The sequence below is a fragment of the Aethalodelphis obliquidens genome, unplaced genomic scaffold (genome assembly GCF_003676395.1).
Source record: "Aethalodelphis obliquidens isolate GAN/ISIS:26980383/991018 unplaced genomic scaffold, ASM367639v1 scaffold7, whole genome shotgun sequence".
Taxonomy (NCBI): Eukaryota; Metazoa; Chordata; class Mammalia; order Artiodactyla; family Delphinidae; genus Aethalodelphis; species Aethalodelphis obliquidens.
The window spans coordinates 21,063,225-21,091,006 of NW_020837951.1; the positions used below are offsets into that span (position 1 = coordinate 21,063,225).

A 27,782-nucleotide genomic window follows, 5' to 3' on the forward strand; every position below is an offset into this window, starting at 1 on the left:
AGTGAATCCTCCATCCTAAGCCATGTTTCCTCCTTATGGCATTGTTGATCTGTGTCTAGGAGTATAGAAATCTGAGAGAGGCATCCTAGAGCTTTCAATAGTCTGATTGGGCTGGAGATACAAATTTTGGAGGTCAAGTCTATCAGGGTAACTAGGGCTTGAGATGCTAAGATCCCAGAAGAAAGGCAATCACAGTAAAAGGAGTCAGTCATTCTACATATTTTCCCTCAAAGCATTTGCTGATTCCTAGCCTGTTCATGCAAGGGGCAAGAAGCCAGGAAATCAAGCAGAAAGCAGTTGTTAACAGGAAAAAAAAAAAAAATCTAAGCAGAAGTTTTTGGCTGTCTTACTGTGCTGGAAAGAATTAAATAGAATTCAAGTTCTTAGACTTATAGTAGTAGAGACTGGCTAGGATGTGACTTCCTTATAATCATTTGGTACTTTCTCAGATAAATATATGGTCAATTGTGTACACTTTTAAGTTGCACTAACATTGCTTTTGTGCTTTTCGTGACTAAACAGTATTTTTCATTAACCTTACAGTAATGGAAACCTCAACTTGTATTATGGAAAAGTTTTTTAATGTATTATATTTTTTAATTTCTGAAGTTCTAATTTTATTTTATTCTGCTGTTTTTCAACAAATGATGCTGGAACAATTGGATTTCCCTAGTCAGAAATATGAAATTTGATCCACACATTGCACATGTACAAAAATTAACTTGAAATGCTAAATACACCTAAATGCAAAACTTAAAACTGTAAAACTTCCATAAGTTTTCAGTTAGGCAAAGATTTCTGAATTATACCGAAAGCATGATCCAGTAAAGAAAAAGATTGATAAGTTGAACCTCATCTATTTTTTAAAAATTTTATTTTTGGCTGTGTTGTATCTTTGTTGCTGTGCGTGGGCTTTCTCTAGTTGCGGCGAATGGGGGCTACTCTTCGTTGCAGTGCGCGGGCTTCTCACTGCGGTGGCTTCTCTTGTTGTAGAGCATGGGCTCTAGGTGTGCAGGCTTCAGTAGCTGTGGCATGTGGGCTCAGTAGTTGTGGCTCACAGGCTCTAGAGCGCAGGCTCAGTAGTTGTGGCACATGGGCTTAGTTGCTCCCGGCATGTGGGATTTTCTCAGACCAGGGCTCGAACCTGTGTCCCCTGCAATGGCAGGCAGATTCTTAGACACTGCACCACCAGGGAAGCCCAAACCTCATCTATTTAAAAAAATTTTGTTATTCCTGTATCACTGGTAAGAGAATAAAAAGACAATCTATTGAAAGGGAGAAAATATTTGCAAATATCTGAAAAATTACTTGTATCCTGAATATATAAAGAGCTCCCAAAATTCAATAATAAAACAAACAATGGAATAAATGTGGGCAAAGATTTGAGCAGACACTTCATCAAGACGATATACGCATGTCAAATAAGCACATGTAAAGATGCTCATCCTCATCAAGGATATGGAAGTTAAAATACAATTAGATACTACTACATACTTATTAGAATGGCTAAAATTTAAAAGGCTCTACATATCAGGTGTTGATGAAAATGTGAAGAAATGAAATCCTATACATTGTTAGTGAAATGTAAAATAGTATAACCACTTTGGAAAAAAGTTTGGCAATTTCTTAAAAAATTAAATATATGCACACCATATGATCCAGTCATTTCATACCCAAGAGAATACAGGGACTTGGTACATGAATGTTCACAGAAGCTTTATTTGTAATAGCCAAAAGCTGGAAACTACCCCAATGTCTATCAACAGGTGAATGGATAAACAAACTGTGGTGTATTCATATAATGGCAAACTGCTCAGCAGTAATAAAAAGGAATGAACTATTGATATATGTAATGATAAGAACAAATTTCAAAGTAATTACGCAGATTGAAAGAAGCCAAACAGAAAATACATACTGTATGGCTCCATTAATGTAAATTCCAGGAAAATGTAAACTAATCTATAGTTATAGAAAGCAGATCAGTACTTGCTGGAAATGGGATCAAGGATGGGCATAAATGGCTACAAAGGGGCAGAAGGAAACTTGGATATGTTCATGTGTTTGGATAGTTGGTGATGGATAGGTTGACAGTGCAAAGAGTAAACATATAGGTAAATTTAAAGACTTTTTTCTCATTTTTTTGATCTTTAAAAGGATAATTCACTGTTATCAAAAATATTAAACAATATACTGTAGAGTTTAAAACATATGTGGAAATAAAATGTATGACAAAGTAGTACAAAGGATGGGAATGGGAAATGGAAATATTTTGTGAGATTCTTTCAAGGAAGACAGAAAGAAATAGAAGACCAGAAAAGAAGAACAAAGATATACAGAACAGATGGAATAAAGCAAATGGTAATTAATAACTTCCCAAAACAGAAAGCACCAGGTCAAGATGGGTTCACTGATGAATTCTAACAAACATTTAAGGAAGAAAATTATACCAGTTCTCTACAGTCCCCTTCAGAAGACAGAAACAGAAAATATTCCTAATTCATCCTGTGAAACCAGCATTACCCTAGTACCAAAACCAAAGAAAGACATTTCAAGAAAACTACAGACCAACATCTCTCATGAACTTAGATGCAAAAATCCTCAACACAATATTAGCAAATTGAATCCAACAACATATAAAAAGACTTACATAGCACAGTTTTCTTAGCCTGTTCAGCCTGCTATAACAAAAAGAGACTAGGTGGTTTAAAAACAACAGAAAGTTATTTTGCACAGTTCTGGAGGCTGGGAAGTCCAAGACCAAGGCACAGGCAGATCTGGTGTATGGTGAGGGCCTGAGCTCTGATTCACTGGTGGCACCTTTTTGCCATGTCCTCGCTTGGTGAAAGGGACCAGCTAACTCTCTCTGAGGTCTCTTTTATAAGGGCATTAATCCCAGTCATAAGGGCCCCACCCTCATGATCTAATCACCTCCCAAAGGCTCCTTGGGGGGTTAGGATTTCAATATATGAAATTTGTGGGCATAAGAACATATAGGCCATAAAAACAACCAAGTGGGATTTATCCTAGGTTTGCAAGGATGGTTCAACTTTCAAAAGTCCATTAACGTAATCTACCACATCAACAGGCTGAAAGAGAAAAATCACATGATTATACAAATAGATGCAGAAAAAGCATTTGACAAAGTCCAACACCCACTCATAATAAAATATTTCAGTAAGCTAGGAATAGAGGGGAACTTCCTCAATTTGATAAAGAATATCTACAAAAAACCTACAACTAACATCACACTTAATGGTGAGAAACTAGAAGCTTTCCCATTAAGATCATGAATAAGGCAAGGATGTCCCCTCTCACTACTGCTTTTCAACATCATACTGGAAGTGCTAGCTAATGCAATAACTTAAAAGGAAATAAAAGGTATACAAGTTGGGAAGGAAGAAATAAAACTCTCTGTTCACAGATGACATAATTGTCTATATAGAAAAGCTATAAAAATTACCAAAGAAACTTCTGGGAACTAATAAATTATTATAGCAAGGTTGTAAAATACAAGGTTAATATACAAAAGTCAATCACATTCCTATATACCAGTAATGAAGTGAAATTTGAAATGTAAAACACATTATCATTTATATTAGCACTCAAAAAATTTAAATATTCAGATACAAATCTAACAAACTATGTGCAAGATCTATATAAGAAGACCTACCAAACTGTGATGAAAGATATCAAAGAATAACAATAAATGAAGAGATATTTCATGTTCATGGATAGGAAGACTCAATACTGTCAAAACATCAGTTTATCCCAAGTTGATATATAGATTCAACTCAAAGCCAATCAAAATCCCAGCAAGTTATTTTGTGAATATGAAAAAACTTATTCTAAAGTTATATGGAGAGGCGAAAGAACCAGAATAGCCAACTCAATATTGAAGATCAAAGTTAAGATTGACATTACCTGACTTCAAGACTTACTATAAAGCTAAAGTAACCACATAGCGTGGTATTAGTGAAAGGATAAATAGATCAATGTAGGAGAATAGAGAGCCTAGAAATATACCCACATGAATATAGTCAACTGACCTTTGACAAAGGAGCAAAGATAGTCTTTTCAACAAATGGTGCTGGAACAACTGGATATACACATGCAAAATAATAAATAAACAAAGGCTTTACACCTTTCACAAAAATTACTCAAAATGGATTACAGATCTAAATGTCAAATGCAAAACTAAAACTCCCTAGAAAATATCATAGGAGAAAACCTAGATGACCTTGGGTATGGCAATGACTTTTTAGATACAACTCCAAAGGCATGATCCATGAAAGAAATGACTGATAAGCAGGGCTTCATTAAAATGAAAAACTTCTGCTCCGCAAAAGACAATGTCAAGAGAATGAGAAAGCAAGTCACAGATTGGGAAAAAATATTTACGAAAGACACATCTGATAAAGGATTGTTATCCAAAATATACAAAGAACTCTTAAAATGCAACAATAAGAAAACAACCTGATTTAAAAATGGGCCAAAGACCTCAACAGACATCTCACCAAAGAAGATATAGAGGAAAGTAAGCATATGAAAAGATGTTCAACATCATATGTCACGAGGGAATGGCAAATTAAAGCAACAATGAGATACTACCACACACCTGTTAGAATGACTAAAATCCAAAAACCTGGCAATACCAAGTGCTGACAAGGATGTGGAGCAACAGGAACATGCTGCTGGTGGGAATGCAAAATGGTACAGCCACTTTGGAAGACTATTTGGCAGCTTTTTTTTTTTTTGACAGTTTTTTTTCTATTTGGCAGTTTCTTACAAAACTCACTCTTACTGTACGTATATTTTCCTTCCTACAGTTTCCTATCCTAGAAACTGAAAGTCCTCTTTGTCTTGTTCCTTCACAAAAAAATTTATTGTTCATTGTTGTATAAGCTCAAGTTCTAACCACATCTTTGAGTTACTCATGTCTGAATGCTTCCATGTTTATGTGCAATGCATATGTTAATACTTCTATTTGTTTTTCTCTTGCTAATCTATCTTTTCTTAGTCTAATTTACAGGACCCCAACTGAAAACTTAAGATAGGTAGAGGAAAAAGACTTCTTTTCTTCTACTTAAGAGGATTATTTAAGAGGCACTATTTAAGGGAATTCCCTGGTGGTCCAGTGGTTAGGACTTGGCACATTCACTGTTGGGGCCAGGTTCGATCCCTGCTCGGGGAACTAAGATCCCACAAGCCGTGTGGCACAGCCAAAAAAAGAAAAAAGAAAAAAAAGGCACTATTTAAGAGGATTTGTTAAAATATAGGATTACTAGCAACAAACCATCTTTAAAATGTCTGAATAACTTCATCAAACACTAAAAAGCCAAATGGCATGGTTTCCCTCCATACCATTCTATTTCAGAAACAGGGGTCGAATGGATACTGAACCACACACAAAATGGCCATTCAAAACTTCTAGGAGACTCTACAACCTCAGTGCAGTTAATGGGCAAGATCCAAGAGAAGGGAACACATGAATTCATTAAGGCAGCTGGGGGATGTGGCAAGAGAGAAAGCTTTAGCAATGTAGCTGTGGTACCTTTATTTCTGATAAAATAGTACAGACTGCTCACTACTTCTTAGTGATAATAAGCGAAAACAGGCTGCAGAGGACCTCATCCAACTCCCTCAATTACTGATATGAAAACCAGGGCCCTGTGGAAAGATTTTCTTCTGATATCCTAAGGCCTTTTAATTAGCAAGTTCATGTTTTAGTAACCAAACTCCAGAATTCCTGCCTCACAATATTTTCTAGTTTTTATTTTCCCAAAGCTTTGAAGCCATGTGGAAAATGCAGAGAAAGAAGAAAAGTTTTTAGAAAATTTCAGTAGAAAAGGAGTCTGCTGGCAACATCTGACAGGGATCCTAATGTGGCTGGAAATGAACAGGAGATGCCAAGGGAGTTGTGAGCCTGCCATATCAAAGTCAATCTATCTGGGCTTCAAGGAGGGGGAAGTGGGGTCTTCAAGTTCTATCCAAGGCCAATGTACTGGGAGGTTGTTGGAAAGGGCTTGTTAATTTTGACCTTGGGCTAGTCCTTTCCTATCTCTGATCCTCTGTTTCCTGATTTGTAAAATACAGATTAAGTGCTCCTAATGTTATGATTCTACAAAATGTCAGAATTAGCTAAGTTGCTTAACAGCACAATAATATTAAAGTGAGTGGAAGGTGAGAAGTGAAAGAATTACACTGAACAAGTATTTTTAACTGATTAAAAGGAAAGATAGGAGCTTAAAAAAAATAAGTTTAACTTTTTCAAAAAAAGAAATGAAACAGAGAAGGACCCTGTGGGGCCATCCTAGGTACAAAGCCTTTCTGTATCCCCTATTTCTTGTTTGTAGGAAATAGGCTTCATTCAGCCTCCTTGACCTTCACTGAGTTACAAAGGGCAGATTCAAACAGTTGCTAATCAGGGAAGGGAGGGAATGCAGAAACAGGGGAGGAGCAGTCAAGAAACAATAGTGCAGCCTTGGGGCAGGGTCCTGGTTCCTCCTCAAGGAATATATATAACAATATCTTTGCATTCTTCTGTAAGAACTAACGCCCCCACCCAGGTGGAGGATGGTAACTTCAGGCTGAGCACAAGATTTCTGAAACACCTCTCTGTTACCTCACCACCAACCAATCAGGAGACAGTCACACAGCGCTCACCCCAAATTCTGCCTATAAAAACTTCTCCCTGAAAACCATTGGGGAGTTTGGGTTTTTGAGCACAATCCACCCATTCTCCCTGCTTGGCCCTGTAATAAACCTTTCTCTGCTACAAACTCCAATGTTTCAGTTTGGCCTCACTGTGTGTACTGCATAGGAACTTGTGTTCGTAACAGAAATACAAACAAACTATTGCATTAGTTTACTAGGACTACAATAACAAAATACCACAGACTGAGTGGCTAAAGCAACAGAAATTTCTTACAATTCTAGAGACTAGTCTGAGATCAGGGTGTCAGTAGGTTTGGTTTCTTCTGAGGCCTCTTTCCTTGGCTTGCAAATGACTGCCTTCTTGCTGGTCCTCACATGGTCATTCCTCTGTGTGTGCCTCCTTGGACTCTCTTTTGTGTCCAAATTTCCTCTTATAAGGACACCAGTCAGACTGGATTATGGCCCACCCTACCCTAAAAGCCTGGGTTTTACTCACCTCTTTAAAGATCTTATCTCCAAATACAATCAATTCTGAGATTCTTGGGGTTAGGACTTCAACATATGAAGGGGGCATACCATTCAGCCCATAACAACCATCTATTCTAATGTTCTCATTTCGAAACACTGTGACCAAGTGCACACTTCTGGGGAGGAATTATCTTAGGATATTTTTACATACTTTAAAATAGGATATATATACTGCAGTTAGTTGAATTACATCAATAATATTTTCCTATAGGTAAAATACCTTACACTTAGAAAGGTAGTTAACAAAATATACTTTTTGTTTAATTTGTCTTCACAAATAGTATTTATTAAGTAGTTTATTATGTGATTTCTATGAAAATGTAATATAGAAGATTTTCTTTAAAACAAGTTTATAAAACTCTAAAATATCATTAGTATACAATCCTAAACTGAAAAGTTTAAAACAGACTAGTCTCATTTTACGTGGGAAAAAGATATGAAAAAAGTAATGTTGCTGCTTGACCCCAATTGATTACTAATAATACTTTTCCCAGAAGATGATGGTGTATGAGATACAGGACTCAGAGGGCAAAACTCACAAAATAAGAAAAATAGAATATCTTAGAATTCTACTTAATGATGCTTATGTTTGGTTGGCTAGCTGTTTTAATTACAATTTCAAGTCTTATAGATACAGAAATTCTATTTTTTCCAGAACAAACATGTATATCCTTATAATAGGGATGAAAACAAACATTCAGTTTTAACTATTGAACCCTTTTACTTTTTGAGCTTAGCGGTCAACATTTTTTTTCTCTTCACAGTCTGGCATTCATCTGATTCATTAGCTTCTCCAATTTGATTGCTAGGGCCATGTTTCCTTTAATCTTCAATCTTCCTGACATGAATGCTATTGTTGGTTTTAGTTTCCCTAAAAAGAGAAAATGAGAGAGGAAAAATCAGTCATTAGTGCCCTTAGGGATGTACCGCTTCAAGAACATGCTTATAAAAAGAATCTCTGAGTTCTATAAACCTCTGAAACACAGAAATTTCTTTTATAGCATCTTTTTATCAGTATCTTGGGAATCCCAATTCCTAGATTTAGATTTTAACAATATCTTGTAATATGAGAGATAATATAAAAGCAACAATCAACAAAAGATTATACCAAAAAGCGGAAGAGGTGACATGTACAGTACACTAAAGAATAGATGGCCCTCAAATGAACTGTAGTAAACAAATACTATCTATTTTAGTTATTTTCCAATCTATTATAGTTCATTAAACTCTTAATATTTCAAGTTTAGAGTCAAAAAATCAAATGGTATAAATGCATATAATTTTCTTAAGAAATGACATTAAAAGTATAGTGTATGGACACAGAAGTACATCTTAGCAGTATTTTAACCACAGGAATGCCAGCATGTAAAATGGTGGGCATTAAAACAGAATTGTAGCTAATAACAACATATAATAAATAGGAGTGCCATGAAAGGAGGGAACTTTGTTTTTATTTGCTACTCTCATTTCCCAATCTTTTCACTGTTAGGCTTCAGCTAAAAAACTGGCTCCTTGCTCTCTCACTCTACAGTGAAACCCACCAGTCCACAGCCCCACTCATGCATACACAGCCTCCAATCAGCTTTACATAGCCTTGCTTGTTAAAGATGAATGGGCAGCAAATGGAGACCAGGAAAAAAAAAATCACCCCAAAACCAAAAACAAATCAAAGCAATTTGGGGGAAACAGAGACTGCAGGCATAGAAGAAACAGAAACGAAATAAATGAACAAATTAAAAATTCTGTAATTCATGTCCTCATTGATAAGACAAGCTGTGACAATGTGTCAACAACAGGATGCTGGAAGAAAAGGGGTGAGGAGGAGAAGCACAGGAAATGGGTATTGAAAAGAGAGGAAGTGGGAGAAGCAGGTGAAGGGGAATGGAATGGGGTAGAGTGAGGAGGAAGAAGGGGGCAGTAAGAGAAGAAAAAAGAAGCTGAGAAAACATGAGTGAACTCTTGGAAATTAAGATTTTGACATATCCACAATATTAGAATGTAATAGAAAGGAGACACTTGCAATCTTCTGGTCACAGCAGTCTCTCTATTGCAAAATTCCCCCTCCCGCTATTACAAAAGCCTCTCTCTATGAACCAGCACCCCCCCACCACAATAATCTTTTGAAATAAAGTTTTCCTTACTATATATACATATATATTTTGTTAAAGGAAAGAATAATGCCCTAAATATAACATGATTAAATCAGAGATATAATGTTTTCTTCAGAAAGTGGGAACTGAGAAAACTGAGATAGCTATCAAAGAAACAATATAAGATACATTCCCAAAGAGGTATTCAGGAAGATGAATGAAAAAAAGCCTTGTATCATTGTGAAATTTCAGAACACTACAGAGAAAGAGATCATTTTGATTCCAAAACTTTCAGAAAGGGGAGTGGTGGATACAAAAGATTAAGAATAGTATCAAATCCTCCATGGTAATCTTAGAAGATGGAGCAATGACTTCATTTTCTGAGGGAAAATGAATTGCAACACAGAAATCTCTACCCAGACAAATAATCAATGTGCTGGGATAATACAGGTAGTTTTAGATACTCACGAAAATTGCCTCTTATGTATCCTTTCTAATGAAGCTACTGGAGGATGGGTGCCACCAAAATGAGGATGTAAACCAGGAAAAAGAAAGAGATACAGGAAACAGGAGATTCAATGCAGGAGAGAGTTACAGAAATTTCTAGGATCACAGCTGTGTAGCAGACTTAATGAGCTATCTGTTTAGAACCCATTTCTTTTTCTTTGCTTTTCTTTTCTTTTTTTTGGCCATACCACACACCTTGCAGGATCCCTGACCAGGGATTGAACCCAGGGCCCCAGCACTGGAAGCGCGGAGTCCTAACCACTGGACGATCAGGGAATTCCCCATGAGTTATCTGTTTGGATTGTAATAAGAAGACAAAGAGCTCCAAAAAAAAGTACACTGACAGGTAATCTGACACAGGGAGAATGAATTCTTAAAACTCAAAAAAAAAATTAAATTAAACAGATAAAAAAATCCAGTTACAATGGGAAAAGGACCTGAATAGACATTTCTTCAAGGAATATACACATATGACCAATAAGCACATGAAAAAAAAGTTGAACAGCATTTGTCATTAGGGAAATGCAAATCAAAACCACAATGAGATATTACCTCATACTCACTAGGACTGCTATTGTTAAAAAACAAAAAACAAAAACAAGTGTTGGTGAGGGCAAGGATACAGATAAATAGAAACCCTCATACGTTGCTGGTAGGAATGTAAATGTTCAGGTGCAATGGAAAACATTTTCGCAGTTCTTCAAAGAGTTAAACATAGAATTACCATATGACCCAGCAATAAAGAGAAATGAAAACATAAATCTACACAGAAACTTGGACACAAATGTTTATAGCAGCATTGTTTATAACAGCCAAACAAAATATCTTTCAACAGATAGTCATAGAAAGAAATGAAGTACTGACACATGCTACAACTTAGATGAACCTTGAAAACATTATGCTGAGTGACAAGAGCCACACACAAAAGGTCACATACTGAATGATTCCATTTACATAAACTATCCAGAATAGACAAATCCCCAGAGAGAGAAAGCATATTAGCAGGTCCCATGGGAGGGGGGAGGCTGGAATGGGATGTTACTTAAATGGTATACGGTGTTCTTCTGGGGTGATGAAAAAGTTTGGAAACTAAAGAGAAGTGGTAGTTGCATAGCACTGTGAATGCAGTAAGTTAAACACCACTGAACTGTACACTTTACACGGTTAATTGTATGTTATGTGAATTTCATCTCCATTTTTAAAGAACAGAATTAAATACTGATACACGCTACATCCAGAATGAAACCTGAAAACAAGCTAAAAGAAGAAACACACTGCAAAGAAGCCAGTCACACAAAAAAATTCCATATATATGATTCTGTTCATATGAAAGTCCAGAATAGGGAAATCTACAGACACAGGAAGTAGATTAGTGGTTGCTTAGGGCTAGGGGCAGGAGATGGGGGATATGGGATTAACAGTTAATGCGTACTGGGTTTCTCTTTTTGAGGTGATGCAAATGTTCTAAAATCAGCTGTGGTGATGGTTGCGAACATCTGTGAATATGCTAAAAAAAAGTCAATTGTTTACTTTAAATGGATGAATTATATGGTATGTGAATTATATATCAATAAGTAAAAAAATAAAAAAAGCTACTGACATAGAACAATAAGTCAAATTGGTAATTAAAAATTTTCCCACAAAAAAATCCCAGGCCCAAATAGCTTCACTGGTTAATTCATAGGATATAAAATTTACACAAAAGTCAAATGTATTTATGTATACTAGCAACAAATAATTTAAAAAAAATTAACACAATAATTTCATTTAGAGTAGCATTAAAAAAGAATGAAATACTTAGGGGAAAAAAGCATGAACCATAAAAGAAAAAAATGACACATTAGACTATCAAAACCAAAATTTTTGTAACTCAAAAGATACCACTAAGAAAATGAAAAGATAAGTCACAGATTGAGAGAAAATATTTTCAAGTCACATGCATCTGAAGTTTATAAAGAACTCCTACAACTTAATAATAAAGAGACAAGTCAATTAAAAAATGAGCAAAGCGGGCTTCCCTGGTGGCACAGTGGTTGAGAGTCCGCCTGCCGATGCAGGGGACACTGGTTCATGCCCCGGTCCGGGAGGATCCCACATGCTGCGGAGCAGCTAGGCTCGTGAGCCATGGCCGCTGGGCCTGCGCGTCCGGAGCCTGTGCTCTGCGACGGGAGAGGCCGCAACGGGAGAGGCCACAGCGGTGAGAGGCTCGTGTACCGCAAAAAAAAAAAAAAAAAAAAAAAAATGAGCAAAGGGATTCTTTGGTGGCGCAGTGATTAAGAATCCACCTGACAATGCAGGGGACATGGGTTCGAGCCCTGGTCTGGGAAGATCCCACATGCCGAGGAGCAACTAAGCCCATGCGCCACAACTACTGAGCATGCGTGCCACAACTACTGAAGCCCGTGTGCCAAGAGCCCGTGCTCCGCAACAAGAGAAGCCACCGCAATGAGGAGCCCGCACACCACAACAAAGAGTAGCCCCTGATTGCCACAACTAGAGAAAGCCCGTGCACAGCAACAAAGACCCAACGCAGCCAAAAAGATAAAATAAAAACGAGCAAAACATTTGAATAGACAGTTCATCAAATATAAACAGCTATTAAGCACATGGAAAGATGCCCGATATTATTAATCATTAAGAAAATGAAAATTCAAAGCACGAGATACCACCACACACCCGCTAGAATGGCTATGATAACAAAGACACTGCCATTTGTGACATAATGCATAAACCTCGAGGACGTTATGCTGCATGAAATAAGCAAGACACAAGAAGACAAAAACTGTATGATCTCACTTATATGTGGAACCTAAATAAGTCAAACCCACAGGGGCAGAGAGTAGAATGGTGTGATGTTGGTCTCAGGGTACAAACTTCCAGTTACAAGGTGAATAAGTTCTAGGGATCTAATGTTCAGCACGGTGACTATAGTTAATAATACTGTACTGCATACTTGAAATCTGCTGAGAGTAAATCTTAAGTGTTCTCATGACAACAAAAAAAAGGTAACCATGCAAGGTGATGGATGTGTTAGCTTGAGTATAGTAATTTCCTAATGTATACAAATACCAAGTCATCATGTTATACACCTTAAATATATACAGTTTTTATTTATCAATTATACCTCAATAACACTGTAAAAAAATAAAAGGCACTAGTAAGTGCTGGTGAGGATTTGGAGAAACCTGAACCTTTATACAATGCTGACAAGAATATAAAATTAGTGCAGCCACTTTAGCAAAGCTTGGTGGTTTATTAAAAAGTTACATATCAACTTACCACATAACCCAGCAATTGCACTCTTAGAAATCTACCCAACAGAAATGAAAATATATATCCACACAAATATGTGTATGAAAATATTCACAGCAACATTATTCACAATACCCCAAAACTTGAAACAACCCAAATATCCACCAGCTGGTGAGTGGATAAATACAACGGAATACTACTCAGCAATAAAAAGGAACTGAACTACTGATACATGCTACAACATGATGGATGAATCTCAAAAGCCTTATGCTAAGTAAAAGAAGCCAAATACGAAAGACTATATACTTTATAATCCCATTTATATGAAATGTCCAGAAACAGCAAATCTATAGAGACAGAAGGCAAGTTAGTGTCTGGCTGGCTGGGCAGTAAAAAGGGGGATTGACTGCAAACGGACAGAGAATTTTGGAGGGACTGATAGAAATGTTCTCAAACTGGATTATATTTACTTATTTATTTACTTATTTTAAAATCTTTATTGGAGTATAATTGCTTTACAATGGTGTGTTAGTTTCTGCTTTATAACAAAGTGAATCAGTTATACATATACACATGTTCCCATATCTCTTCCCTCTTGCGTCTCCCTCCCTCCCACCCTCCCTATCCCACCCCTCTAGGTGGTCACAAACCACCTAGCTGATCTCCCTGTGCTATGCGGCTGCTTCCCACTAGCTATCTATTTTACGTTTGGTAGTGTATATGTGTCCATGCAACTCTCTCACTTTGTCACAGCTTACCCTTCCCCCTCCCCACATCCTCAAGTCCATTCTCTAGTAGGTCTGTGTCTTTATTCCCATCTTACCACTAGTACCACTAGGTTCTTCATGACCTTTTTTTTTTTCTTAGATTCCATATAAATGTGTTAGCATACGGTATTTGTTTTTCTCTTTCTGACTTACTTCACTCTGTATGACAGACTCTAGGTCCATCCACCTAACTACAAATAACTCAGTTTTGTTTCTTTTTATGGCTGAGTAATATTCCATTGTATATATGTGCCACATCTTCTTTATCCATTCATCTGTTGATGGACACTTAGGTTGCTTCCATGTCCTGGCTATTGTAAATAGAGCTGCAATGAATATTTTGGTACATGACTCTTTTTGAATTATGGTTTTCTCAGGGTATATGCCCAGTAGTGGGATTGCTGGGTTGTATGGTAGTTCTATTTGTAGTTTTTTAAAGAACCTCCATACTGTTTTCCACAGTGGCTGTATCAATTTACACTCCCACCAACAGTGCAAGAGTGTTCCCGTTTCTCCATACCCTCTCCAGCATTTAATGTTTCTAGATTTTTTGATGATGGCCATTCTGACCGGTGTGAGATGATATCTCATTGTAGTTTTGATTTGCATTTCTCTAATGATTAATGATGTTGAGCATTCTTTCATGTGTTTGTTGACAATCTGTATATCTTCTTTGGAGAAATGTCTATTTAGGTCTTCTGCCCATTTTTGGATTGGGTTGTTTGTTTTTTTGTTATTGAGCTGTATGAGCTCCTTGTAAATTTTGGAGATTAATCCTTTTTTTTTTTTTTTAACATCTTTATTGGGGTATAATTGCTTTACAATGGTGTGTTAGTTTCCGCCCCACAACAAAGTGAATCAGCCATACATATACATATGTTCCCATATCTCTTCCCTCTTGTGTCTCCCTCCCTCCCACCCTCCCTATCCCACCCCTCCAGGCTGTCACAAAGCACCAAGCCAATATCCCTGTGCCATGCGGCTGCTTCCAACTAGCTATCTACCTTACTACGTTTGTTAGTGTGTATATGCCCATGACTCTCTCTCGCCCTGTCACAGCTCACCCTTCCCCCTCCCCATAACCTCAAATCCGTTCTCTAGGAGGTCTGCGTCTTTATTCCTGCCTTACCCCTAGGTTCTTCATGACATTTTTTTTTTCTTAAATTCCATATATATGTGTTAGCATACGGTATTTGTCTTTTTTTTTCTGACTTACTTCACTCTGTATGACAGACTCTAGGTCTATCCACCTCATTACAAATAGCTCAATTTCGTTTCTTTTTATGGCTGAGTAATATTCCATTGTATATATGTGCCACATCTTCTTTATCCATTCATCCGATGATGGGCACTTAGGTTGTTTCCATCTCCGGGCTATTGTAAATAGAGCTGCAATGAACATTTTGGTACATGACTCTTTTTGAATTTTGGTTTTCTCAGGGTATATGCCCAGTAGTGGGATTGCTGGGTCATATGGTAGTTCTATTTGTAGCTTTTTAAGGAACCTCCATACTGTTCTACATAGTGGCTGAACCAATTCACATTCCCACCAGCAGTGCAAGAGTGTTCCCTTTTCTCCACACCCTCTCCAGCATTTATTGTTTCTAGATTTTTTGATGACGGCCATTCTGACTGGTGTGAGATGATGTGTCACTGCAATTTTGATTTGCATTTCTCTAATGATTAATGATGTTGAGCATTCTTTCATGTGTTTGTTGGCAGTCTGTATATCTTCTTTGGAGAAATGTCTATTTAGGTCTTCTGCCCATTTTTGGATTGGGTTGTTTGTTTTTTTGTTATTGAGCTGCATGAGCTGCTTGTAAATTTTGGAGATTAATCCTTTGTCGGTTACTTTATTTGCAAATATTTTCTCCCATTCTGAGGGTTGTCTTTTGGTCTTGTTTATGGTTTCCTTTGCTGTGCAAAAGCTTTGAAGTTTCATTAGGTCCCATTTGTTTATTTTTGTTTTTATTTCCATTTCTCTAGGAGGTGGGTCAAAAAGGATCTTGCTGTGATTTATGTCATAGAGTGTTCTGCCTATGTTTTCCTCTAAGAGTTTGATAGTGTCTGGCCTTACATTTAGGTCTTTAATCCATTTTGAGTTTATTTTTGTATATGGTGTTAGGGAGTTTTCTAATTTCATACTTTTACATGTACCTGTCCAGTTTTCCCAGCACCACTTATTGAAGAGGCTGTCTTTTCTCCACTGTATATTCTTGCCTCCTTTATCAAAGATAAGGTGACCATATGTGTGTGGGTGTATCTCTGGGCTTTCTATCCTGTTCCGTTGATCTATATTTCTGTTTCTGTGCCAGTACTATACTGTCTTGATTACTGTAGCTTTGTAGTATAGTCTGAAGTCAGGGAGCCAGATTCCTCCAGCTCCATTTTTCGTTCTCAAGATTGCTTTGGCTATTCGGGGTCTTTTGTGTTTCCATACAAATTGTGAAATTTTTTGTTCTAGTTCTGTGAAAAATGCCAGTGGTAGTTTGATAGGGATTGCACTGAATCTGTAGATTGCTTTGGGTAGTAGAGTCATTTTCACAATGTTGATTCTTCCAATCCAAGAACATGGCATATCTCTCCATCTATTTGTATCATCTTTAATTCCTTTTATCAGTGTCTTATAATTTTCTGCATACACGTCTTTTGTCTTCTTAGGTAGGTTTATTCCTAGATATTTTATTCTTTTTGTTGCAGTGGTAAATGGGAGTGTTTTCTTAATTTCACTTTCAGATTTTTCATCATTAGTGTATAAGAATGCCAGAGATTTCTGTGCATTAATTTTGTATCCTGCTACTTTACCAAATTCATTGATTAGCTCTAGTAGTTTTCTGGTAGCATCTTTAGGATTCTCTATATAGAGTATCATGTCATCTGCAAACAGTGACAGCTTTACTTTTTCTTTTCTGATCTGGATTCCTTTTATTTCTTTTTCTTCTCTGATTGCTGTGGCTAATACTTCCAAAACTACGTTGAATAACAGTGGTGAGAGTGGGCAACCTTGTCTTGTTCCTGATCTTAATGGAAATGGTTTCAGTTTTTCACCATTGAGGACGATGTTGGCTGTGGGTTTGTCATATATGGCCTTTATTATGTTGAGGAAAGTTCCCTCTATGCCTACTTTCTGCAGGCTTTTTATCATAAATGGGTGTTGAATTGTGTCGAAAGCTTTCTCTGCATCTATTGAGATGATCATATGGTTCTTCTCCTTCAATTTGTTAATATGGTGTATCACGCTGATTGATTTGCATATATTGAAGAATCCTTGCATTCCTGGAATAAACCCCACTTGATCATGGTATGATCCTTTTAATGTGCTGTTGGATTTTGTTTGCTAGTATTTTGTTGAGGAGTTTTGCATCTATGTTCATCAGTGATATTGGCCTGTAGTTTTTTTTTTTGTGACATCTTTGTCTGGTTCAAACTGGATTATAAGTGATGGTTGTACAACCCTATACATTTACTAAAAATCATATATACTTAATAATGGGTAGATTTTATGGTATGTAAATTATACCTTAAAAAAACTGTTCTAAAAAATAACTTTTAAACAAACTACTAGTAAGAACAATTTTATATGTATGTGTGTGTGTATATATTTCTCTTCCCAATATATTAATCAGGTAATCTTGTACAATATATTTTCTTTCTATTATAATGCTTTACTATACAGTGGCCTCTACTAGCCAAAAAGAGAGATTTTGAATAGTTGATCACTAGTTGCTTTAATTTTTTATATTTATAACATATCCACTCTATAGATTAGGTCACAGAAATGGCTATGGCTTCTTAAAAGAGTATGTTTAGGATATAAGGTCTAAATTGCGCCCATTCAAAAGACAGTAGATGGGATAAAGAATAAGAATGAAAAGACGTAAGAAGCAGAAGCAAAGTTTTTTTGCTCCCAATCCGAACTGCTGCTATAAAATAAACCTTATAAGGGACTGTCCTGTCAGTCCAGTGGTTAAGGCTCTGCGCTTCCACTGCAAGAAGTGTGGGTTCGATCCCTGGTTGAGGAACTAAGATCCCACGTGCCACTTGGCGTTGCCAAAATAAATAAATAAAATAAAATAAACCTTATAAGAATATATATATATATATTTTTAAATCACTCATTTAGCTCACTGACCTCCCCTAGCCTATCCAGGAGCCTATCCAGAAAGATATAAATGGAAAGCCCATTACAAGTTTATGCTACACAAATAAAACGTAAATTAAGGAGGTAACTTGATTCTTTCACCTTTGGAGGGCAAAATAGCATAATTTAGAAGTGCATGAGCTGGCGAGTTAGCTTGGATTCGAATTCTAACTCCAACATTGACTCACCCACCAAGTGACTCTGGGTTAATTATTTAATTAAGCAATACTTCAGTCTCCCTTTTTATAAAGTAGAGAAAATCTTTTATCTCAAACCATTATTGGGAATATTGCTTAACTCAACAGTAATCATATACGTATTAGCTATAATTACTGTTATTTCTGTTTAGAAATTGACAATAATTTTTTTTTATTTTTAAAGGTCTTTAAGTTCAAAATATTGCATATTTATAAGGTTCAAATTTACAAAACGTGTATTTAGCATCCAAAGCACTATGTTTAAGCCCTATAGAGAAAGAGATTTTGAAACACTAAACAAACACTAAAGAAACTATTAAAATGATTAAAGAGGGACTTCCCTGGTGGCACAGTGGTTTAGAATCCGCCTGCCAATGCAGGCGACACAGGTTCGTGCCCTAGTCCAGGAAGATCCCATGTGCCACAGAGAAACTAAGCCCGTGTGCCCCAACTGCTGAGCCTGTGCTCTAGAGCCCATGTGTGCCAACTACTGAGCCTGTGCTCTAGAGCCCACGAGCCACAACTACTGAAGCCCGCATGCTTAGAGCTCGTGCTCCGCAATAAGAGAAGCCACTGCAATGAGAAGACCGTGCACCGCCACAAAGAGTAGGCCCCGCTCGCCACAACTAGAGAAAGCCTGCACGCAGCAACAAAGACCCAAGTCAGCCAAAAATCAATCAATCAATATATTTATTTTTAAAAAATGATTAAAGCGATAACTATTCATTATCATTAAAAGACGTTATAATGTACTAAATACTTTTAATGTACTTTTAAGTACACTAGTACTTTTAAGTACTAAGTACTTATAATGTACTAAGTACAAAGTGAAAAAAGTTACCAAACAGCAGTAATGCTATAATCTTGTTTTTATAAGTACACTTATATATTTATATACATTCATAAAAATATATATATGACTTTAAACCAAAAATCAACTGATGGTTATCTTTCAGTAGTACAATAAAAAATAATTTTATTTATTTTCTTTTTTCCTAAGCATATTTTCTAATTTTTGTATCTTGAATATTTAGCACTACCGTTTAAAAAAAGGTGGGGGGAAGTTGAAGAAACCTCAATCATTAGTAACATCACATACAAACTGGCTCAGATAGTATGTAGGCCATTAGCATCCTGGGTTAGAAATGGAAAGTGAGACTTACAGGGCACAGAATACATTATGATCTTCAATTTATGAAGATTAAAACAGAATAAAGAATAAATAACATTTATAACTCATTAAATAAATCTTTAGGATCTTCAGATTAAAATGTTACAATACTTTTGTTTAAAGTGCTGCTTCTGGGACTTCCCTGGTGGTGCAGTGGTTAAGAATCCGCTTGCCAATGCAGGGGACATGGGTTCGATCCCTGGTCTGGGAAGATCCCACATGCTGAGGAGCAACTAAGCCTGTGCGCCACAACTACTGAGGCTGTGCTCTATAGCCCACGAGCCACAACTACTGAGCCCGCGTGCCACGAATACTGAAGCCCACGCACCTAGAGCCCAAGCTCTGCAACAGGAGAAGCCACTGCAACAAGAAGCCCACCCACCGCAACAAAGAGTAGCCCCCTGCTCTCCGCAACTAGAGAAAGCCTGCACGCAGCAATGAAGAACCAATGCAGCCAAAAATAAATTAATTAAAAAAAAATTTTAAAGTGCTGCTTCTAATAAGTACATGTGTTAATTAACTTACTATCTAGAGTAGTGTTTTAAGAGTAGAAAATAGAAAAAAATTACCCTTAAAATTTTTCTGGCACATTTAGAGATACATGGGCAGAGCAGAAAATTATGCAGACCCTCTTCTTAGTGATGGATTCCACAGAAAGCAGGGTCACTGGGCCATGGGAGATGGCTGCAGTTTCCTATTACAATAGTTGGCAAGATTGAAGCATGATCTTACTCTTGATAAACAAGCTGCAGCTAAGTTCAGCACCTCTGGTAACCAATGTGTTATTGGAAGTGATATCTTAGTCCAACTAGTAGAAATGAAGCCTACCTAATAGAATTTTCCTTGAACAATCAGTAAACAAGTGAAGTTAAAACTCACCTGAAAACATTTTTACAAAATCATCAGTAGACATACTCATCACCACATCTGCCCGATCAGAGGGCTCTCCATGTCCGACATTGCCACCCTTGCTTTTAAGATCAAGAAACCATGTTCCACCATCTTCACCTACACAGAAAAGAAAGATACAGAAATAAATGTTAAAGAAGCCCTGTTTTTCTTAAACTTAATAACTGTACAATTAGAATAATCATATATAATGCCGTTACCCAGGTTGAAATCCCCAGGCCTCTAAGAAATTCAGCCAGTATTTATTAAGTACTTATTATGGGCCAGGCACTTGGCTAGGCTCTGAAGACTCTTCAATAACATGGTTCTTACAAAACAGGAAGTGGAGGGTGATGTGGAGTCAGGAAAGCCCAGCTGAGATTTAAAAGTTAAGTAAGAATTTGCTAGATGGGGGACTTGCCTGGTGGTCCAGTGGCTAAGACTCTGTGCTCCCAACGCAGGGGGCCCAGGTTTGATCCCTGGTCAGGGAACTAGATTCCACATGCTGCAACTAGAGTTTACGTGCCACAGCTAAGAGTTCGCGTGCCACAACTAAGAGTTCACAACTAAGGATCCCACACGCTGCAACTAAAGATTCTGCACGCGGCAACGAAGATACCATATGCCTCAACTAAGACCCAGTGCAGCCAAATAAATAAATAAATAAATAATATTTGCTTGATGAGGACCTGAAAAAAGGAACAGAAGGACTGGAATGTACAAAGAGAGTGGATGGTGGCCTCAGATAAGCTTGTTAGGCAGTCCAGATGCAGAGCACAGTAAGCCATGTAAAGGGTTCGCTGATTTCATCCATACGCCATGGAAGGAGAATGACATTAGGTTTGTATTTTAAATAGATCACCCTAACAGCAGTGTAGAGAAGATATTGCAGAGGGATAAAGAGGATACAGAGGACAATTTAGGAAGGTACTGGGGTTGTTCAGGAGCTTGAGGATGTATGCCTGGGTCAGGATCGCAGCAGTGGAAATGGAAAAAAGTCCGCATATTTGAGAGAGAACTTCAAAGCAATATCACAAAACTAGGTAACTGACTGAATGAAGAGGAAAAGGTAGGGAGGGTGCAGAAGAACGATCTGCTTTGCTAGTTTCTGGCTTGGGAAGCTGGGTAAATATTGCTGTGTTTTTTATTGAGAGGACTACTGAAGAAGAGCAGATTTAACAAGTAGTGCCAAAGGCAGGTATTGGGAATGGTGAGTTGTTACGGACATTTTCAGATTGAGGTACCTTTGTGACAGCAAATGAAAATGTCAACTGAAGTCTGACTGGGCTAGGAAGACAGATACATAAGGAATCAGCCCCTATGGTCACTAAAGCTATGTGAGGGGTTGGGGTTTTCCTAGACAAAGTCTGTAGAGTATAAAGAGTGCTAAGACAGTGACCTGAAGAATATCAACATTTAAGGAAAGGATGGAGAAGCATCTAGCACAGGAAACTGACAAGACATGATTACAGACGCAGAAAAAAGCAACGGAGCGTTTCCAGAAGGAAAGAGAGGTCAACAGCATCAAATGTTGCAAAGTGGTGACAAGGTAAGAATGACAAATGCCCACTGGTGACACAGAAGCCACCAAGGACCTTGGTGAGAGCAAATTCAGTGGAATGGAGAAAAATGACACCAGAACAGAGTGAATTGTAGATGAAAATAAGTTTGGCTCTGAAAGGGAGAAGAAAGATGGGGGGTGGGGGGTGTGACTGGGAAGGTTGTTACTGTTGGTTTTTTTTAAAAGATAGAATAGACTTTGGGAATGTTAAAAAACCACTGGGAAGGAGGCTTCAGGATGAACAGGTGGAAGAGACAGCACACATTTCCTGAGGAGACCAGAGGAAATGGGATCTAGAACTTTGCTACTCAAAGTGTGATCCATGAACTGCAGTACCGTCATCACATCAGAAAAGCAAACTTCAGACCCTACCTCAAACCTACTGAATCAGATTCTGCATTTTTAGCATGCCCAGCGGTGATCAGTATGGACATTAAAGCTTAGGATGCACGGATGAGGAGTTGAGCTCTGCCTGTTGGGAGAGGAAGAGAGGTCAATGCCTACAACAGTATGCTATCAGATGGCAGGAAGGTGAAGCAATTCCTGTCTGTAGGCTCCTCTTATCTCTGTGGAAGAGGAGGTCACCTTATCTGCTGAAACTGGCAGGGAAGTGGTGAAGGGAGAGATGGGAGACTTGAGGAACACTGAGAGGTTTAAAAGAGTCACTGTGGAAAATGAGGCAATAAGCTGACCACAGAAACACAGAATGCTGACATTGGAGAGGAGGAGTGATGAATTTTTACTGGTACAGATTCACTGGGTGGTGTGATTCCACCCCCCACCCCCTGCCATTTCTCCAGCAAGACTTAGCAGCCTGGATGCAAGTGTGGAGCAGCCAGAGAGTTTGATTATCCAGGACTAGGATTATGACAGTTGGTGACATAAGCACAAGGTCAGGAAGTTTAGGATACAGGTAAAAGAGTGATTGAACCAATGGACCATGAGTTCTAAGAAAAGTAAAAACAGGAAGATGCAGATGGATTAAGATAAAATAGAGGTGACAAAGGATAAAAGAACTGATAATGTCAAAGTTTGCATACAATGGGACTGTGGTAGCTAATTCTTAAAACTCTTGTCAACATGCATTAATACTATGCTGAGAAGAAAAATACTGAGAGATTTTAAAAGCTGACTGCATTCAGACTGACCTGAATAATCTCAAAGGTAAAAAATGGCAAGGGAGTTCCCTGGCAGTCCAGTGCTTAGGACTCGGCACTTTCACTGCTGTGGGCCCCAGTTCAATCCCTTGTCAGGGAAGTAAGATACCATAAGCCCGTGGTGCAGCCAAAAAAAATAAACAGGCAAGGTGCGCATGGTTGATAAATGACTGTATTATACTATCTGTCATGATCCATATATCCTTCTAAATAGGATTTTCTCTCAATTACATACACTATAGAGTTATTTACCACTGGAAGTATCTGTAAGGGAATTTTATTTTACATATGTCCATATGCACTGATATTAACTTAAAAATACAAATTGGTAGAACAGAGAAGAACTACAAAAACAAGTAGAGGGCTTCCCCGGTGGCGCAGTGGTTGAGAGTCTGCCTGCCGATGCGGGGGACACTGGTTCGTGCCCCGGTCCGGGAGGATCCCACATGCCCGCGGAGCGGCTGGGCCCGTGGGCCGTGGCCGCTGGACCTGCGCGTCCGAGCCTGTGCTCCGCGGCGGGAGGGGCCGCAGCGGTGAGAGGCCCGTGTACCACAAAAAAAACAAAAACAAACAAAAAAAACCAAGCAGAAAACAGGTCTATCACCTATATGTGGAAATACCAGTTTAAAACAAATAGACATAATTATGGATCAACATATATGAACCCCATGGTAACCACAAATCAGGAACTTAATAGACGGACAAAAACCAAAAAGAAAACACAAAAATACAAATCAGTAGTTATTTGCTATTCTTAAATGTCTACATTCTCGGGTAAGGGTCTGGATATAGCCAACTATACCAGGTTATTACTACTGGAGGCTGATATACTTCCAAGGGAAATATCCTACTTTGTTTCATAAAAGCTCCAGATTACCAGAAGTAACCCTTACCTGAGAGTTCAAACTGATAGATTGCTTGAGTGGCTTTAACAATATCATCACTGAGAGAGTCCTTAACAATTCTAAATGTCCCTTCCACAGCTCCAGAACGTGGTTTTGGTGGTGGCTGCGCCTCCTTTTCTTTCAATTCTGGAAGAGCACCTATAAAATGTTATCGATATAAGTACCTTTAAAGCCTAGGCAATGTAAGGTCACACACAAAATTAATTAATTAGCAAACAGACTTGCTACCAATTAGACCCATTTAACCAAAATGACCTTAAATACATTCAGTGGCATCTTGAAGCATAAAAGCATAAATCAAACTGATGGAATAACAGCCAAATATGTCAGTTACGATTATAAATGTAAATGGTTTGTTTATACTCTTCAAGTAAAAGACTACCTCTCAGATTAGCTTTTTAAAAAACCCACTAATTTATACAGTGTTTATAATTAACAGATTTAAACAACCTATCAGAGTTTTAGTGGTAACAATTAATCACTCCTTTATCATTGTCCCTGAGTTCCAAAACCAAATGAGAAAAGACGACTGTGGAGTCAGAAAAATGGAGATCAGAATATCAACTGTGTAAATGAGTGGAGATGAATTGGCGACTGTAGCTTAAATCAACAGCCAAGTGAACTTCTCAATAACTTTACCTCTAAATTAAACATATTCACCTAGTCTTTTCATCCCTGGATTGAACCTGCCTCCTCCCATTAAGGAATGGAAATGCCTCTGTAAGTAAAGATCATGTGAAAACTGAGGATAGTCTACTCTGAAAGAAAGAAGGCTCAAAAGGGTGTAAACCACACAAACTCGTTTCTTCTCCCAATCTCAATCAGACTGGTCCCTCCCACTAGATGAAGAGGTAGGTCAAACCACGTATTAGTCTCATGAAGGCCCCACTACCTAGAAACGCAAGGTCAGGGGAATAGAGGTTGCAACATTTTAAAATTTGTATTCACTTAAACCATTGGCCATAACCATTCAGCATATGATGAGCCAGGGGAGATCTGCAGTGCATAGGACTGTTCGAATCCCATAGCATGAAGCTGTCCCCCAATACCAACCTCTGTGTCTTTATTTATCCTCCTGGAATTATTTGTGGGCAGTTTGGCTGCCCCCAGAAACAGTTGAGAATAATTTGTTATTTAAACTAACTCAAAGGACAATCTGTACTCTAGGCTGAAGATTAACTCTCCACCTATCTCCCAGCTCAAATTATACCCAGCCATCTTGTAGAATATAACTCACCAAAGGCTATTAAATAAAATCTAACTGACAGCATAAAGATACTCCAGAGTATAACATAACCAATTCAAAAGTATACTAAATTTATTGAATATAAACTACCTTCCATTATGATGTTTCCAGACACAAATAAACAGTAAAATTCTTCTCACAAAGTTCAGCAGATATTAAAGATGAAATACTTAAGATCCAATGGAGCAAAGAATATATTATTATTATGGTATTTTGAAGACAGTTTAAAAATTCAGATATGTATTTCAATATTTAATGCTGACAGTGTAGTGAGGGAAGTACTCATATAATGCCAATATTTATAATTCTGGAAGGAAGTTTCATAGTATGTATCAGGAACCCTCCCACTGATTATCAACTTTCAGTGATCCACTATAAGAAAATCCTGTAACATTTATAAAATGAAACAATTACAAGCCACTAAAATAAATATTACATTCATGTGATATAATACTAAGTTGCCAATTTCAAAACTTTGTTTTTGAAGACCTGGATAATATTCACAATATAATGTTAACTAAAACAAAGGATATACAATTAAATATAATATGATCCACTCAGGTAAAGTATATATTTGTAGATATGAATTTTAAGTTATATTTTCAAAAAATAAAAGAGACTGGAAACAAATAAGCCAAAATACAGACAGTATTTATACTTGGATGGTGGGTTACATGTGATTTTAAAAATTTTCTTTATGCTTTTCTATACTAAGCTTTTCTATACAAATTAATTTAAAATGGTATCAAAATTGATTAAATTACATTACAAAATCTATTGGATGTGGCCAAAGTTACATTAAGGGGGTAAATGCACAGTCAAAATTATTTTATTATTTTTAAAGGAATAAAAATGAATATTAGCCTAACAAGCAAGAAAAGGAACAAAAACGTGCAACCTCAAAGAAAGCAGAAAAAATAATAAAGCAAAAATGTTTAACATAATGAATCAAATGGTTACAGAATTTTGTGAATATACTAAAAATCACTTAACTACATACTTTAAAATGGCAAATTTTTGGTATATGTAAATTATACCTCAAAGCTGTTATAAAAAGAAATAATCAGTAAAGAGAAAAGCAGTAGAATGAAAAATGAAATAAAATTTAAAATCTGGTTCTTTTGAGAAAAACCAATAAAATACAGTAAAATATGGCAACTTTCTGGAAAATTTAATCAAAGAAAAAAGGAGAAAAAAACTTTAAAAAGAGAAAAGGGATAAAATAAATATGAAAAATTTTAAATTATAAATGAATACTACATGTCAACCCTTAAATAAATTTTAGAACTTCAAATGGACAGTTCTGGTTTTTTTATTTTAGAAAAAGCCAATAATTGAATGACAAAATAAAAACATTTTCAAAGAAACAACTTCAGAAAAGACTCAAATAACTTAGTAGGTGAGATATGTCAAAACTTCAAGGAAAAGAACATAGAAAAAAGAAGTTACCCAATTGACTGCCATACTCAAAATATAACAAAAAATAAAATATAGAAAATATATAATAAAAATGTAGACATTAATCTAAATAACTGATAAAAAAAATCTTAACCAACATCTAATACCTTACTTATGGGTAAAAGCTAAAGATTTTCCCATTAAAATTAAGAATAAAATAAGAATACCTAAAATAGTTTCAATAAATATTTCCAAATTCTCCCGGAAGTTCGAGTCAGTATATTAAGAAATATGCCAGAAATAATCCTGTAAGATACTATTATTATATGTAGACAGTAAGTTTGGGCATTTAGGAAATTCAAGATAATTACTCAATGAAAATTACATGACCTAACATTTATAGGGAACTTACTATATAAATTTCACAATATGATGCACTATCTATTATACTTAATCCTCATGATACTCACATAAGGAAAGTAAGAGCTGAGAAAACTGTTTCAGGGAGCTGAAGTGACTTGTCCAAGGTCACAGATATAAGTGACAGGGACAGGACTTGTACCCAGATCTGTCTTATCCCAAAGTCTAGGCGTTCAGTAACTGTCTCTCTATTAGAAACTATTAGAAGTCTAAAACAAGATAAAAACTCATGAAGGTGACCAGATATAAAATAAATATAAAAAGTTAGTTTCCCCCTTCTTATTTATAACGTGTCTTGTTTAAGAAAGCATTTCAATACGTCTAATAAAATAAACACAATTCAAGAGTAAAGTAAAAAGGAGTGAGGTTTTAAAATGGCAACTGGAATACTCAGTGACACACCTAAGGTTACATGGCAGTATGTGGCACAGCAGGAATTCCAACCCAGGCAGTCTGACTGGGTAATGCTTCCTCTTCATTTTCTTCTATGTCTAACTATGTAATTTTATACAGCCAACATAAAGGCTGAGCAGAGAAACAAGACCTAAACTCAGCAGAACTGGACCAAGCAGAGGCTGCTAAAAGTGAGGAAAGCAAAGACACAGGCTTCCTTCAAGTTTCTGGAGGCAGAAAATATATAGGAATGTATTTGGCTTTAGTAGGTATAATACCAGACAGGACTAAGTTTGTCATATAATAACTGCTGGAACTCCTACTTCAGGTGATTTGTCTATTAATCAATATATCATCTTTATCATCTGAGACGCCAAGGAGATGGCAGCAAAAACTACAGTGTAGCCTTGAAAGACACTTGCCAAGAGATAAACTGCATCATTTATCACCTGAAATATTTAGACATAGTATGATGACTCTGCACAAGACAATAAAACTTTAGGAGAC

General features: G+C 37.0%; 1 protein-coding gene across 6 annotated transcripts in view; it reads right to left on the reverse strand.

Annotated features, from left to right (window-relative positions):
- Positions 1-6,850: 6,850 nt before the first annotated feature.
- Positions 6,851-27,782, reverse strand: part of HSDL2 (hydroxysteroid dehydrogenase like 2) — a 103,108-nt gene continuing 82,176 nt past the window's right edge. For 5 of the 6 annotated variants that reach the window (XM_027105194.1, XM_027105199.1, XM_027105196.1 and 2 more), the window contains 3 exons: positions 23,807-23,956; positions 20,187-20,315; positions 7,447-8,053 (listed from right to left, as the gene is read on the reverse strand). In XM_027105194.1, coding sequence (XP_026960995.1) covers positions 7,941-8,053; positions 20,187-20,315; positions 23,807-23,956 — 392 coding nt within the window. In that variant the 3' untranslated portion in view covers positions 7,447-7,940. Of the gene's footprint in view, positions 8,054-20,186; positions 20,316-23,806; positions 23,957-27,782 lie in introns of all 6 variants that reach the window. The other variant, XM_027105195.1, reaches the window with a different exon arrangement.